At 41.0% G+C, this 14,634-nt stretch overlaps 2 protein-coding genes across 2 annotated transcripts; both read right to left on the bottom strand.

The window, feature by feature from the left end:
• Positions 1-439: 439 nt before the first annotated feature.
• Positions 440-5,159, bottom strand: dck (deoxycytidine kinase). The gene is made up of 7 exons (XM_070850549.1): positions 4,983-5,159; positions 4,555-4,670; positions 2,766-2,959; positions 1,973-2,120; positions 1,716-1,831; positions 1,247-1,346; positions 440-697 (listed from the first exon to the last, which is right to left on the bottom strand). The coding sequence occupies exons 1-7, from the start codon at positions 5,071-5,073 to the stop codon at positions 671-673; spliced, it is 792 nt and encodes a 263-aa protein (XP_070706650.1). The 5' UTR covers positions 5,074-5,159; the 3' UTR covers positions 440-670.
• A 1,118-nt stretch (positions 5,160-6,277) lies between these two features.
• LOC139218969 (MOB kinase activator 1B) lies at positions 6,278-14,515 on the bottom strand. Its single transcript, XM_070850725.1, has 6 exons — positions 14,296-14,515; positions 12,818-12,984; positions 10,730-10,823; positions 10,071-10,204; positions 8,510-8,673; positions 6,278-8,390 (listed from the first exon to the last, which is right to left on the bottom strand). Exons 1-6 carry the CDS (start codon positions 14,307-14,309, stop codon positions 8,313-8,315), a joined length of 651 nt encoding a protein of 216 aa, XP_070706826.1. The 5' UTR covers positions 14,310-14,515; the 3' UTR covers positions 6,278-8,312.
• Positions 14,516-14,634: the final 119 nt, after the last annotated feature.

Genomic DNA, 14,634 nt, shown 5'->3' with positions numbered 1-14,634 from the left:
CCTGACGCACCTTTTTGCGTCTGGATGCTTCTTCCAACAGTTTGGATCAGTTTATCTTCCCAAACAAAAAAAAAATCAACTGGACTGAACTGCAGTCAGTGCTGATTTTAAACTTTTTGTTTACTCGAGCTTCACCTCACTACACATCCTGACCTTTGGAATTATAAAATAGTCACCCAAAGTGAAAATGGAGGCACCTATTTCAGGTAGCTTTAATCAGATCCTATTGGTGCTACCAGGTAAAGGCCAGCTCAGCAGTCAAAAATAGCTGAGTGGACTGCTGGTGTGAGGACTGGCGACACCATCTGGGAGAGCTGCGACACTGCGAGACATGACGACCAACTGTGACTCTGGTTTCCTATAAAAGGAAGAGACTTTCATCAGAAACACTCCTTCTGCAGCTTAACTGCACCATTGCACATATTAGAGGACGAAGCACTAAAGTTCTTCAAGTTTATTGTCATTTCTGAACACCAATGGACAGGTTTTCATTTGCACACAAAACATTTATAAATAAAACAACAGATGTAGGAAGACTGCAATAGAGATTTTTAAAATGCTACAGCTCAGATCATTTTAAATGATGATTTAATACATTAAAAAAAATGGAATTATGGATGTTCTTCATGGTTTAAAAGTCATCAGATGATATATCGTCACCAGGTGAGCTTCACAACGTGCTCAGGAACTCTTTCACCTGAAAAGGAACCACAACAGTCTGTCAGCATCACTAGTGAACAACACCAGTGACAATCATGTCTTTCCTTTTCTTTGTTTGGATCAAATTTCTGCCCGTGGTGACTATAAACGAAAAAACACCCAAAAAAAAAAAAAACATTAACATGAAACTGCTACCTAAGGAACTCTTCAGGTCTCATTTCCATAGCTGAAACCTGGGTGGGTGGGTGGGTGTGTCATTTTTTTAATCTTTTGAGGCTGAAAAGTCTCACTTTCAAGTGAAAACTGGCAAAATTTGAAAGTGTTTCCAATTTAAGAAAACAAACAAACAAACCAAGATCATTTCTTTATTGTACGAACACACTGCATGTCTTTAAACAACTTGTATTTCAAACATGTTTCTACACTGGCAGATCTTTTCACTTGTTTTAAGAAAACACTTTTCGGGCTCACTAAGACAAAATGACTTCTATGGAACATTTGTTTGTAATGCAGCAGGTGGAAGAGAAACTAATATCAGAAACTAATATTCAAGTAAAATCGTTAACCAGGCTTAATCATCGCTCACCTTCTCAATCATGTCACCTCTCTTGCTTTCTTTTCCCTTAAAGTCCTCATTTACGTCTATGGTCAGGATGGGCACGTCTTTGAGATAGTCAAACTCCATGCTGTGGACCAGAGGGGACACGGTTAGTGATGTGCAGCTCCATGAAATCCAGCATTCATTGTCATGTTGCTCAAAACACATCAGCAGAAAAACATCCCATTTCCAGCCTCATACATTTCTTGAATGCGTGAATGTGGTAGATGAATATCACATGTACTGAATCTGTTTCAACCTCTTAGTTGCCCTCAGGTTATTGCATTAATGGGGCCTTTTTCCCCATGTTGGCTAAGATCAGTCAGATAACTAACACGGTGTGACAAAAGAACTTGCTGACCCTTTTCCTTTAGAATACAAATACATCTGTTGTCCTCACACAACTGCATACCGTTTCTGATGCAAACGTGCCAAACAAGTGTGTGCATGTGCTCACTTCATGGTCTTGTGCTGCAGCCAGCTCTCATGCTTAAAGTGCAGCTTCTCCAGATACTCCAGGGGGATGTCTTGCTCTTCTTCTCTGCCCCTCTGGTGCAACCGCTCCAAGCACTTCTACACACACACACACACACACACAAAAAAGGAAGCTGACATTTTTGTGTATAGTCTTGTAAATGTTTTTCCAATGGTTGAAAGTAAAAACAGGGCAACTCTATTTAGATGAGACTAATGACAATGACTCGAGGAATGCACCTCTGGTGATGCTCTGAGGTAGATGATACCGTCCAGCTCGATGTGCTTGCCAAACTGGCTGTGCAGCCAGCCATGCCAGTCCTGGTAGACAGACCACTCTGTCTCATTCAGGCACTCACTCTCATAGAGGTTGGCTGCAAAGATGTACCTGGAACATCAGGGGAAGTAATGCACAATAACATTAAATATATTTTAATATGTACTAGCTGCTCATTCATATTACTACTGTCGTCTTTCAAAACACATTATTTTCATTAAAAGGATATAGTTCAGCAGCCTACTTTGGATACATGCTCCAACATCTGAAATTACACAGTGGCGCTGCAACTAATAATTTTCATTACTGATTAACCTGCCGTTTGTTTTTTCGGGTGAATATAATAATAATTCTATGTATATCATATCAGAAAATTGTAAAAAAAAAAAAAAAAAAAAATTTACCACAGTCCCATGGAGACATCTCCGAACTGCTTATTTTATCACATCAACTGCCCAAACTCAAAAATATTCTGTTTACAATTTTATAAAATGGCGGACAAAGCAACGAGTCTGCACATTAGAGAAGCTGGAACCAGAGAATGTTTGGTGTGTTTGAAAAATTGTTGGGTTAATTTTCAATGGTTTCAACATTAATCAACGAGCTCCAATCAATTAATATTAACAGGGATTCACGCGATCAAGCATGTCCAAATTGATTTTTATACATGTGATATGAGGTGAATGGTCTTAAACGAACTAATTGATTTAAAAAAAAAGGGAATTCTTTTGATTATATTTGGAGATTTGTCGATACCTGTCACTGTAGATGGACCTCTCAAAGAACAGCACAGGATTGTCAGCCTCCTGGAGCTTCCCATTGGCCGACCTGATCTGGGCGCGCACCCGGCTGATGCAGGCGTAGCTCTGGAAGGTGTAGGCCCACCTCTCTGGCTTCTCATACATCATCTGTAATACGTTTCCTCCGCTCCTCTGAGATGTGGTCAGCTCCTGGGACATAAGGGACAGGGTGAATTTAAAACTGTGCATAAACTGAATAGATTGTACTAGAACTATATTGGTAAAGTCTTGTAATTTCTTTCATTACTTGACAGTTCTGAACTATAAAGCTGCAATTAGTTTTTTTTTTTTTAAATTGTTACAGATCACCTTGTTATTTCTTATGTTAGTGCCAATGTAATGTAATACTCTCTCTATACACGTCATCTTCCTTCCTACTGTGCATTTTTTCTGTGAATGCAGCAATGAAATTAAATAATTTAAATTTTATCCTTAGCTTAAAATGATCATCCGAGACCAACCATTGAGGCAGGCTTTTCTTAAACTTATGCAGTCCATACCAAGGGCATACCTATGATGACTTAAGTGAAACTTAATCCATAAACCTTCCCATTTTTCCAAATGTGGCTCAGTTCTCTATAATAAGCTACATGAGTGAATGTGTGTTAACACCCCACAGCTCTGCTGCAGCTCTGTCTGTCCCACGATCAGCAGAGGGCGCATGATCAAATAACAGTAGTTGCACAAACTGTATGTTACAGAATTGTGGCATCAGGAGCCTTGTTAGAGGACTCCTCAACAGTTGTACATACTGATAATACCCCTGTCCTATCATTTTACACTGCACTACAGTGTGCAGTGGACACTACACTCTGCCTTGTGCAGCATATAGTATCATTTTGCAGTTTACACTGTTCTGCCCGAGATTCTCCAGTTCCACCTTCTGCACAAATGAATATTTGCTGCTTTTCTTTATTTTCAGAGACCGTAAACCAATTATCTCTGGGGTTTGGACTCTTGGTCAGACAGCAGAAATAATAGGCAAAATTGTGATTGTGACATTTTTTGCCATTTTCTAATGTTTTGAAGACCACTCGGTTAAATTGAGGAAATAATTGACAGATTAGTTGATTAGTCAATAATGAAAGAGAAAAATAATATTCCAGCTCACAGTAAAAATAATGATCCATCCCAATACTGCGTCTATATGGTTGTGCAATATAATGAAATCTGCTTTCACATGATTTACAAGTAACATTAGTTCAGTTGGGGCAGACTCTCATAAGACAGTATCATGTGGTATGATATGCCTCAGAATATTAGCTCAAATAACTAAAGCGAGCAGCTCAATATGCTGTTTATTGCCAGACCTACTGTAGTCGTGGTGTATACTGTATATGGGCATGCTGAAACACTGAAAATGAGCCTGAGGGTGAGGCTACAGCAGGCCTGCAGTTGTGTGGGAGGTTGGCGATGTCCACCCCGATGATGGCATGTTCATCTGTTGCTGTTGCAGGGTGTGTGCGGTGGAAGTGACCAGTGCAGATATATGGACAGACGGCAGCTGCTCTCTAAATACAGATACTCCCACTTATCTTAACTTGTGCCGTGCATGTTGAATCAGTGAGTACTGAGAGGATCATGTTCCTCTTGGGGGAGTATCTAGCTGTCCACAAGAAGATGGGCAGCCATTTCACAGCATTGTACACCAAGTGCTGTACATGGGTGTCAGCTGGCAGCACTGAGTTAGGAGCATTATGCAGCAACACTGTTAAGTGCAATAACACTGTGCAACATGCAAATACCTCAAACTCGCTGCCATTTGTTTGGACATTGCACCATCTGGCGATTGGCTCTGGTACCACCTCCCAGTCCGTGTTTTCCTGCTCCAAAAGGCGGACAAAGGTGGATTTGCCCGCCGCTGAACACAAAAGATGCAGAAATTTCAGCACAGCAGCACAATTAGCATGTAGCCTTCAGACTGCTAGCTTTGCGTTAGCTTCTGAGTGTGTTAGCTAACAGTTTAGTGGAGGCGGTAACAATAGTTTGTTTTAGTCTGGTGACATTTTAGTGTTATAAAATCTATCCAAAGAAACCCACAGAAATCACAGTCCAACATTAGTTAGTTTGGTTTGTCTAGCTTAATCTTAAGCTTTTTTTTCTAGCTTCATCTTAAGTTAGCCTGCGCCTTTAAGCTACAGCTAGCTTGTTACGGTGACAGCGCTGCACTCACCGATATTCCCCTCGATTGATATCCGCTTTATCGTTTTCTCCACAGAGTCGTTCATTGAGTCGGGACAGGGCCTCTTCGGAGTGAGGGACATTTTCAGAGAATCAATAAGTCGTCGTCGTCGTCGTTACTGACAGCTGATACTCCAGCTGCTGCGGTGGAGGCTACTTGTTGTTTAAGTTTGGCGGCAACGAAAGTCAGGAAGCGGCACAGATGTGGCTCCGCCCAGGAAGCAGCTGCTGCTCGTGTTGTGCTGCTGCAGCCAGAAGAGAGGAAGTATTTTAACTGTGCACCATAGCAAAAATACTCCATTGCAAATTATAGTCCTGCATTGAAATTTTACTGATCAAAAGTATTATGCTAAGATAATGCATTATATTCCCTCCACTGTCAGTGTTGTATTGTTGCATCATTATTGTATTAATGTCTAAGCAGCACTTGAATGCCTCACACTTAACAATCTGGTCATGTTTTCTATGTCTAATGTTCATCTGAACAGTATCTGAGAACTACAGCTGTTTAAAAATGCAGTAAGTAGTGCAGCATTTCCTCCTGAAAGAAGCATAAAATGGAAATGCTGTACTTATGTATCTCAAAATCTTGCTTCGGTGCATTATTTGAGTGAATGCGGTTACTTTCCACCACTGCATTTACCATAAAAGTAGCAATCCCGTTGACGTTGATTAAGTACACTTACAGTATATAATAATGTACTTTAATTATCATAAATACATGTACTTATTACGCAGAACTTCTATTATTCAATCATTGTTATTATTAAAGAGTCAGCAGCATTAGAATACTGTACTTGGCAGACGTGGGTTTAAAAGGAACTATATAGTGCAGTAATTATAGTGGAGTAAAACATACAACACAGGTGCCTGAGCAATGGTGGAGCAGGTGCACCCCCCCCATTACAAGACTTGGTGGAGCAAACGTGTGTTTTTGCATCCACACTTTATCTGGACGCTTTATATAAAGAACATGAATGAATGATGAAACTCATAAAACTTCAAGGATCTGTATTGTGGGAAACGGCATTTTCAGGTCAATTAAATGAAAATGTTCCTGTTTTACATTCCCTTGCACATCACTAATCGTGCACCCTCATTTTTAACTATAACCAGGCGCCCATGATGTACGATATTTCACTTTGAAGTGTATTGGGGAAGCATGCAAAGAAAGTACTTAAGTTTACTTCTTTAGAGAAAGTAAAGGTACTTAAATACTTTCCTTACTTTTGGCTGCACTGAGTTCAGCCTACGTAGTGAATATGGCAACCACACAGCAACAAACTATTCATTCAAAGAGTCAAGACCACCTTTATTTGCCTTGTAAACAGCATAAATCAATTCAGTAGCATTGAAAACCCCCTACCAAGCCAATATTTACAAACATTTCATCAATTACAGTCAAGGAGGAAAAACTGTAGGCAATAGGCTATGTTACGGGCATTTCATAAGGATGAGATGCTTTCAAGGTTGACTGATTTTCTATTACATTTTCAGATATCTGGTGAGCAGTAACATTCATAATGGCTAAGGAAGTGGAAAAAGATACCGAACAATTAAAACAAACAATATTTTAATATCCAAATAAGGGAGGGGAAGCAGCCTCTAAAAAGACTCGATGCATTCTTTAAACCAAAAGCTACCACTCCATGCTCGCTGAAAAATATTTTTAAGACAGGTCTAACCCTCAGTATTTACACGTGTGCATCGAAGTATTACACCTCTCTGACAAATGTCAGATTAAGAAGATATATAAAATGCTCATGTCACTGTTTTTGAAACCAAACCTGGAAAAGAAGCAATTCTATTTATATCATACACCAGAATTTAAGCACTATAAAGGAAAAGTATATTAAAGTATGAATGAGCCAACTTGTAACCCTTTTAGTGTTGTGTCAATTATTGCATAGTAAACTACACTTTGAGAGTGGGAAGGGTGCATGCATCTGCTGTTTGAAGCACGGCGACAAACAACTCCGATCATACAAAAAGCATAAGAGATCTCACTCGTGCCTTCTAGCCAATTTCAGCAGAGGTTAAGCAATTCAACATTCACTTGGGCAAAAAAAGAGGGAGGAAACCGACTATGATCAGTCACATGACGCAGCTTCGCACAAAGCACAGTCTATGCAGAATACACATTCAGGCAAGAGAGGTCAGGATAATTGTTCAAAGTGCTTTATGGCTCGCGAAATAACGAGGGATGCAGCATAATCCAATTAACAACGCTTGCATTTTGAATCTGTGGAGGTTGTGACTTTAAGCACGGGTCTCTACTTCTATTTGTGGATATTTATGTACAATTTAAGGTTTTAGATCCCTTGAAGACTTTTCCTAAAATCTGTTTCTACTTTTTTTTTTTTTTTAGGGGAAAAAAAACTAATCACTAGAAAAAGCTAAAAGTTCAGTTCAGTTTTAGTCCCTGCTACAACATGACGATATTCTAGCCTCACTTCTATGTCCTTCAACACATTCATTTATCATAACCTGCACAGAACACTTGGTAAAGAGACTAACTAAATAAGGATAAGGTTGGTGTGGTGTGTGTGGTTTTACAGAGAAAATGATGAACCAAGTTACAGTACAATTAGAAGGAAGAAGGAATTAGGAATAACAGAACTTAAAAGGGAGTTGGGGTGGAAAATTTTCTCTTTTGTCAATCAAGTCAGTGGTATATGGCCTTTATCTTCTTACAGTTCTCACTGCTGATATAGGGCAATTATGAGCCATGCTAGGCACTTAGGGTTATTTTGTATTACAGATGTGGACTCTCACAGATGTGAACAGTAGTAGACCACAACCCAGATCCTTCTATGTGGATTAATGAATAAAATAACTAGCTACTGTCATCCAACTGGCTTAAAGGCTGGCCTAAATTCTTGCCATAACACCAACAAAGCCTTCCTATTGTGATACAGCAACTTTGCTCGCTCACTATTCTTCCCTGCGGGTGAGTTGGAAATAGGAATCTAAGAGCACGGAAATGCCTCGTGTTGCCATAAATCCAAGAGGAAAAAATGCGTGTCGTAAAATAGAAAACTAACATTAAATGTAAGCAATGACTGAACACTGGGGATCTTTCTATAGAGCTATAACCATTTTCTCCAATATGTTAATCTGTGGTTTGTTCAATTAAATGTGTAATCCCTGATTGCATTAGTCCTGGTGCCTTAAACCTATCAAGACCCTTCCTTCTTCCTGGCCTTATTAAAAACATTTCCCCAAATGGAAATATAGTATATACTGCATACATACAGCCAGGGTGGGGTGGGTATTTGTGCAAAAAACTAGAAGACCAATAAAATAAGGATTACATTGCTGTTTATCTATCCTTGGTTGTCAGTTTTTCAATCAGCTCCTGAAGTGGGACCAGCTCTTTCCTGTCAATGAGGTTGAACTCCTGCAAAAGACAAAGGAAAGAGAGCAAACATTATCACACTATCGCTGGTTTTTCCCCTCTTATTGCTAATATACAGTATGACTCAAGTGAAAAATACATAAAAGTCAGAGATACTGAACCTGAACAAAAAAGATGAAGTGTTTGAACGATGTGTTGAGGTGGGCCTCCTCTTGCAGCTGCATGACAGAGTCAAAGTGCTGGTGGTAGATGTGAGCGTAGACCCTGAAAAGGCGCTTCAGGATGGTCTTTGCCACGGACATAAAGTTCCGCTTAAAGGGGACACCTTGGAGAGGAGAAGGCAAGAAAGAAAAGCTGGTATTCAGGTTGTCATCAAATGCACAACCAAATATACAGATCCTAAAGTCAGTTCAGCTTCTTCAGATAAAGGGATCCTCAAGATAGCTTTGAAATGCCCAATTTTTGTTGATATTTTTCAAACTGTGCTTGGTTTCTTCAGACATAGCTTAGATGCAAGGGGTGAATTGGGAGGATTAACAGACAGATAAAAAGCTCACTCAGCCAATCCATCAAGCTGTGAATGGCTTTTTTCCCTCTTTATCTCTCTGTTGCAACTGTTTACCCAAGTAAGCCCCGAAAGTCAGAGCAATAGAGGCAGATGCAGCTATGGTGTGCTCTCTGGATTGCAAATGTCTTCACAGGCAGGCCACAGCACGATTTAAGGGAAGTGCAAACAATCGTGACGGAACTACCTCATGCTAACAATGAGTCGAGTGTTCATCTGCAGTTAGGAAAGTCTGATGTAGTTACAGCACTGCCCTCAACACCTCAGATGTGTTATGATTCAGTGAACAGCTGGGGAGCATAGAAGCCTGGAGAGCTGCTTCTGTGTACAGATAGCTACAGTATCTACAGTACAACTCAACATCTATTATTCAAAAGATGTGGTTGACAGACAGGACAAGGAGTTCTTGATTAAAGCTAGCACCTAGGGCTGGACATGCACATGGCTCTTTTACCCGCACTCTGGAGTTTTTCATCCTGGTACAAAATGGATGTCAGTTACAGATCTATTGATCGTGGAAAATTAAGCAAATTCTGTCGCTCCAGGGGAGCACCTTTAGTCACTGGCTCCTTCTACTGAGATGCACTGAGGGATAGATGAGACATTATTTGTGCTGGCAGCCATCCAGCTCTAATAAGGCTCCACCCTGGACAGCACAAGCCTCTGCTAGTTGGTAGGCTGAGAACTGTTAGTGTGTTTGTAAAACTGCAAATGTAGAAATGTGAAACTCTTTTCAATGACCCTCTTCGTTGTAAACCAGAGAAAATACGGAATGTGTTTATGAAATATGCTGTTACAGGATATGTAAATAAGACAGAAGACAATATTTGCACACACTTTGCTGCTAACAATTCAGAAGATCTTCATCACGGACTTCAACAACATCTTCCCATGCCGTCGTTTTAAATTTTTCCACATAACACAGCTTTAACTTTGATGTGTGTACTTTGTTTTTGCTAGTGATAACCCTCTTGTGGGTTGCAGTGCCGTTTTAACATTAGACAGATGTTGGGCAAAAGGATCAGCTGACACCTGGGCACTGGGCGGGTGTACGTTGGTCTTTTGAGCTGAGCAATAATAGGAACCAGAGAATAACACATCAGACCCACACAAAGAAAATCGCTTGACAGGATAGGGAGGACAGATACAAAGCATACCGATCTTTGAAGGGAAGAGTGTCTCGTCATCAAGCTGGTCTTGCACCCAGGTCATGAGGTAATCAATATACTTAGGAGCGGAGCATTTGATGGGCTTCTTGATGTTGGTTCCATCAGCCCAATGGTACTCATACCTACAGGAGATACAGATGACACAGTACTGAGAGCTGCAAGCAAATGTAATTTAACAGTACAGCGTTTTGATCCAACTCTTTGTCAGGCATTGCTCATCTAGGTCCACATTCATTCAACACTGATGCCATTTTATGTGCGAAAAAATGGTATTTGTGACTTAATTTTCACAGTCCTGTTTAGGAAAGGCTGCTGCAAGTCACCAAAGGACACCACTCTCATATGGACCTCACAGAGGCTGATCTTAAACTTCTTTCCTATGAGATACTAGCATTTAAAACATCCACTGAGCCTAGTGGCAGGAGCCCAGACTGCTGACTAAGTGGTCTACGGAAGGTGCTTTGCATAAGCACAACAAGTGTGCTGCATTCTGAATTTGATTAAATTTTAATTGTCACATTTCATGCAAATCGCTATAAATTATTTAGTCCCGCTTACAACACCCCAAACCACAGCCTGCTGTGCCACGAGAGAGCAGGGTGAGTGAAACAAAGTACGACCTTCCACACCTACAATGAAACACTTACTTAGGACCAGCAGACATGACTGGGCAGCTTTCCTCTGTGCAAAAATCTGTGATGGTGCCATACAGCATGTTGATCTGGTTGAAGAAATCCACAGCTGAAAAAAGAAAAAAAAAAAAAAAAAGTTAACAGAACATATTCAAATCGAGCATACATGACACAAAATACCATGTGTGCCAGCACAAATAGCTGGCATCAAGTTCCCCCCCACCCCCCCACAGCCCTTTTACCCGCCCCGCTTGACTGCCCAGTCCAGACTGTAGACCAGGGCCACACTCCAGTTATCTGCAACAAAATGTGTTATCGCTCATTCCCAGGGGCATACAGCCAACGTTGGCTTTCCATCAGTTGGACAGATCCATTTAAAGTGTTGGCAGCGTTTGTGTTGGTGTGCCAATTGCTAATCTCACAGAAAAAAAAAATACATACTGAACAACTGATGTGGCATATGTGTTGTGTGAGGTCTTGTTAAAGGAGACACCAGCTCCCTTTTGTGTTTTTAATAAGATGCACTTGGGATATTTTTGTCCAAAACAAAGTCATAGCTTGATAATACCTTAAAAATATGCACGGATATCATTATAATACCATATGCATAGATGGTGAGGACCTGAAAGCCCTCACACTGCTGTTTATACCACTAAAACTCTTGGTGTTAAATGTGATATTTGCTTATGACCAGTGAGGGCGAGCAGGACTGGAGGTAGTCTTCATACTACAGAAAATGCATATTCAAAGGAAATATCCAGCTAATCTTTCTTAATAAATGTGTTTATTCTACTACCAAATCACTGAGCAACATTTTAGATGCTTCTTATCTGGAATGGTGACACAAAGCCACTGGTTGGAAGACTGGGAAAAGCAAATAAATCATGTCTGTCGCTTCTGCCATCCTCTCAATTGGTCAACTTGTTGACTTTCCATGACAGGTGCCAAAGTTGGCGTCAGCATGACAGATTTTCTGTGAGCCCAGACTGACCAAGAGCTCCACATGCAAAGAGGCTGCGGAGCTACAGAACACCAGAGACGCTAATGTGATACAGAATGAACTGCTTGATAAGTCAGAATGAAGTGAAACCCACTCCTGGCTGAGTGGTTAAGATTTATAGCATAGTTTAGTTCCAGCAGGGAACCTCTGCTGCATGCAATAACCCTCTTTCTCTTCATCTACTGGCTCTATCCATTACAAGCAAAATGGCAAAAAAAAGAATCATAAAAAAATGAAGTGAACTGCCTCTCGAGGACAGAGATCAGGTGGAAAGTCATATAAACTTGGTGGGGGGAGAAGTTATTCTAACTTCCCTTTGTTGAGCAAGTTAAAGCAGCTTGTGTTGTACTGACTAACATCCGTCCTACTAACCTTTTAGAAAACTGGAGAGCACACGTGTTGCAACAACGACATCGCAGAGGCTCTCAGGCACATATAACAAAAAGTGTGTGAATTTGTTTCTTTTTTGTTTTCTTGTGCTACTAAAGGATCCAAAAGTACAACAAAGCTTTGGAAGAAGCATGTAATGTGGTCTCAAGACAGCATAAGCAAAGAAAAACTCATTTAAAAGCGGCATTCACTCGTGATCTGCATTACACCAGTGTAGAAAATCAGCACTGAAGTCTTTATCACACATGGTTTTAGCTTTTTAAAAAGGACTTAAATCAGATGTTAACAGGCCGAGACACTGAACATCTCACACCCTAAAGGCACTCTGACGCGAGAAAAGTTAAGCTTCTACTGACCAGCCATTTGTCTCAATTTAGAGGAAAGTAAACAGGGCTCTCACAGCGCCGACAATAAAGTCTATTTAACATTCACAGTGGTTTTTCCAGCATGAATGCGCGTGGTCTTTAGAGGGAATGCCAAGATCTTACACCCTGATAGTTCACTCTCAACTGCTTCTAGACGGGGGACTAATTGTGATTTCAGGAACAGGACTACTGAGAAACAAGCAAATATAAAAGCTAGAAGCAGATATACAGATAAATAAAAACAACAAAGGTGTGTGAAGATGACGTTTCTCTGCCAGGAATGTGAACTTAAAAAGGGTGTATTAAACAAGGGTGGGGGGAAAAAAAAAGGTAAAAGTTTGTGCTTACTGTTGACTGCGACCCACTCATTCAAGTCTTCACCCTCAGGCAACATGACTGCCATGCGCAGGTTTCCACTTCCAAGTGTAGCCTCGGCATGTTTCAACAGCTCGTACTGATGAGAACCCTCCGGGATATTCTTTTTGGGCTTGAACGTCCTGGATGAACGGTTTCCACTGTGAGTCACAGTTCAAAGAAGAAGACAAATAGTGGGATAAATAAGGAGGCAGTGTGATATGATGACAAATCGTGAGTTGCGGGCGCCCCTAGGTGTGGCGGGACTTTTGATAACAAAATGTCAGGATCTTTTTAAAAAGCTGACAAAACAGTTGAGCTCTCGTTGACTAGATGGCTTTGGCAGAATCAGAGTGGTGCACCAGAACAGTATGTCTCTCTGTGTATAAAGCGTAATGAGGCCATTTGTAGAGGTACTGTATTCAGTCCCTCTCACTGCCCCATTAAACAAGAATTTTTGAGTCATCACAACATGGTAGGCCACACACTAAAACAGTTTTCCCTTTGATTGGAGCATAAACATCTACGAAACTACAATCTACATCAAAACTTTAGCATTTTAAGAGAATATCAGATTATATTTAGCTCAAAGCTCAAAAAATAAAATGATCCTTTTGTGACAGAACAATGGTTGAACCAAACACACAGGTCTAGGAAGTAAACTGTTAATGATCTCTCCTTCTGATCAACTTAGCATTGAGCCAGCAGCAGTCAGCTGGAGCTACAGTCTCTGCACCCTCCTGTCTGATGGACACCACGATAAAACATGAAAAGTAGGTTTTTGAGGTGGCGTGTGTGCTGTAAAGCGCACAGGACATGTCAGAAGTCTGAATCCACATCCCAGGATTAAGGAAGAGGTGCTGAACTATTCTGTAAATGCTTTCCTGGGGTTGAGTGCTGGGTTTATTATAACTCGGCTCCTCTTTTTTCCACTAATCTAAGAACACTCTCATCCTCACCAGAGGGCGCATTCAGTGTTCCCCTTCCACCTACTGATTTCAGACACAAACAGGGTGGATTACCAAGTAGCTAGCATGATATCAAATATACAGTCGTGATATTTTGATCGAGTATTTGGTCGTCAGGTTGATTTCTGACATCGGGGATGATTAAACCCGTGACGACAAAGTGTTCACACCAGCAAATATCCAGGCCTGACTGTGAACCCCTCTCAGTTCAAATTTAGTCTGGGGTCGATGCTGACAAGGTAAAAGTGTTGAGGCAGAGCACACACCCAGGTGTTTTTACATTCCAGATAAACACCTAACGATGTTGATGTTAACTCTCGTAAAAATCCACATAAAGCACAATGAATCACATCAGACACCCGAAGGGGAGTCCAGGAAGTAGTCTCATCCCGTCTCATGCTATCGCTAGCCAGCTAGCTGTCTAGCGCTAACACCACGGATATTTCCAAACACAAAACCAACCCGCAAGGCAAAATAAGCACTCACGACACAATTATAACTCACAAGAGAAAGCTCATGTTTCCTCGGACCGCTGAATACAACTCTCCTGGCAAATGGCTAACAAGCAGAGTGGAGGCAGACCGGAGGGGCTGTTTGGTAAAAAAAAAAAAAACTCCCAAGTCTCACACGTCCTCGGTTTCTTCTCGGGTTTCTTTCCTCGATTTCCTCGTGAAAAGTCCGACCTAAGTAAGACTGCAGCAGAAATAAATACGCGTAAGAATGAAATGAAAGAAAAGAAGTGTTAGAGGCTGGCTGGTCTTCTGGATGCTGCTCTGTACGCTGAGAGGCAGCAGCGTACTGAATGTGGGGCTGACTTCTTCTTCTTCTGGCCTTCAGCGGCGA

Source organism: Pempheris klunzingeri, chromosome 19 (assembly GCF_042242105.1).
Source record: "Pempheris klunzingeri isolate RE-2024b chromosome 19, fPemKlu1.hap1, whole genome shotgun sequence".
NCBI lineage: Eukaryota > Metazoa > Chordata > Actinopteri > Acropomatiformes > Pempheridae > Pempheris > Pempheris klunzingeri.
Note: the sequence above shows the minus strand (reverse complement) of the source record. Positions and strands in the feature narration are given on the sequence as shown.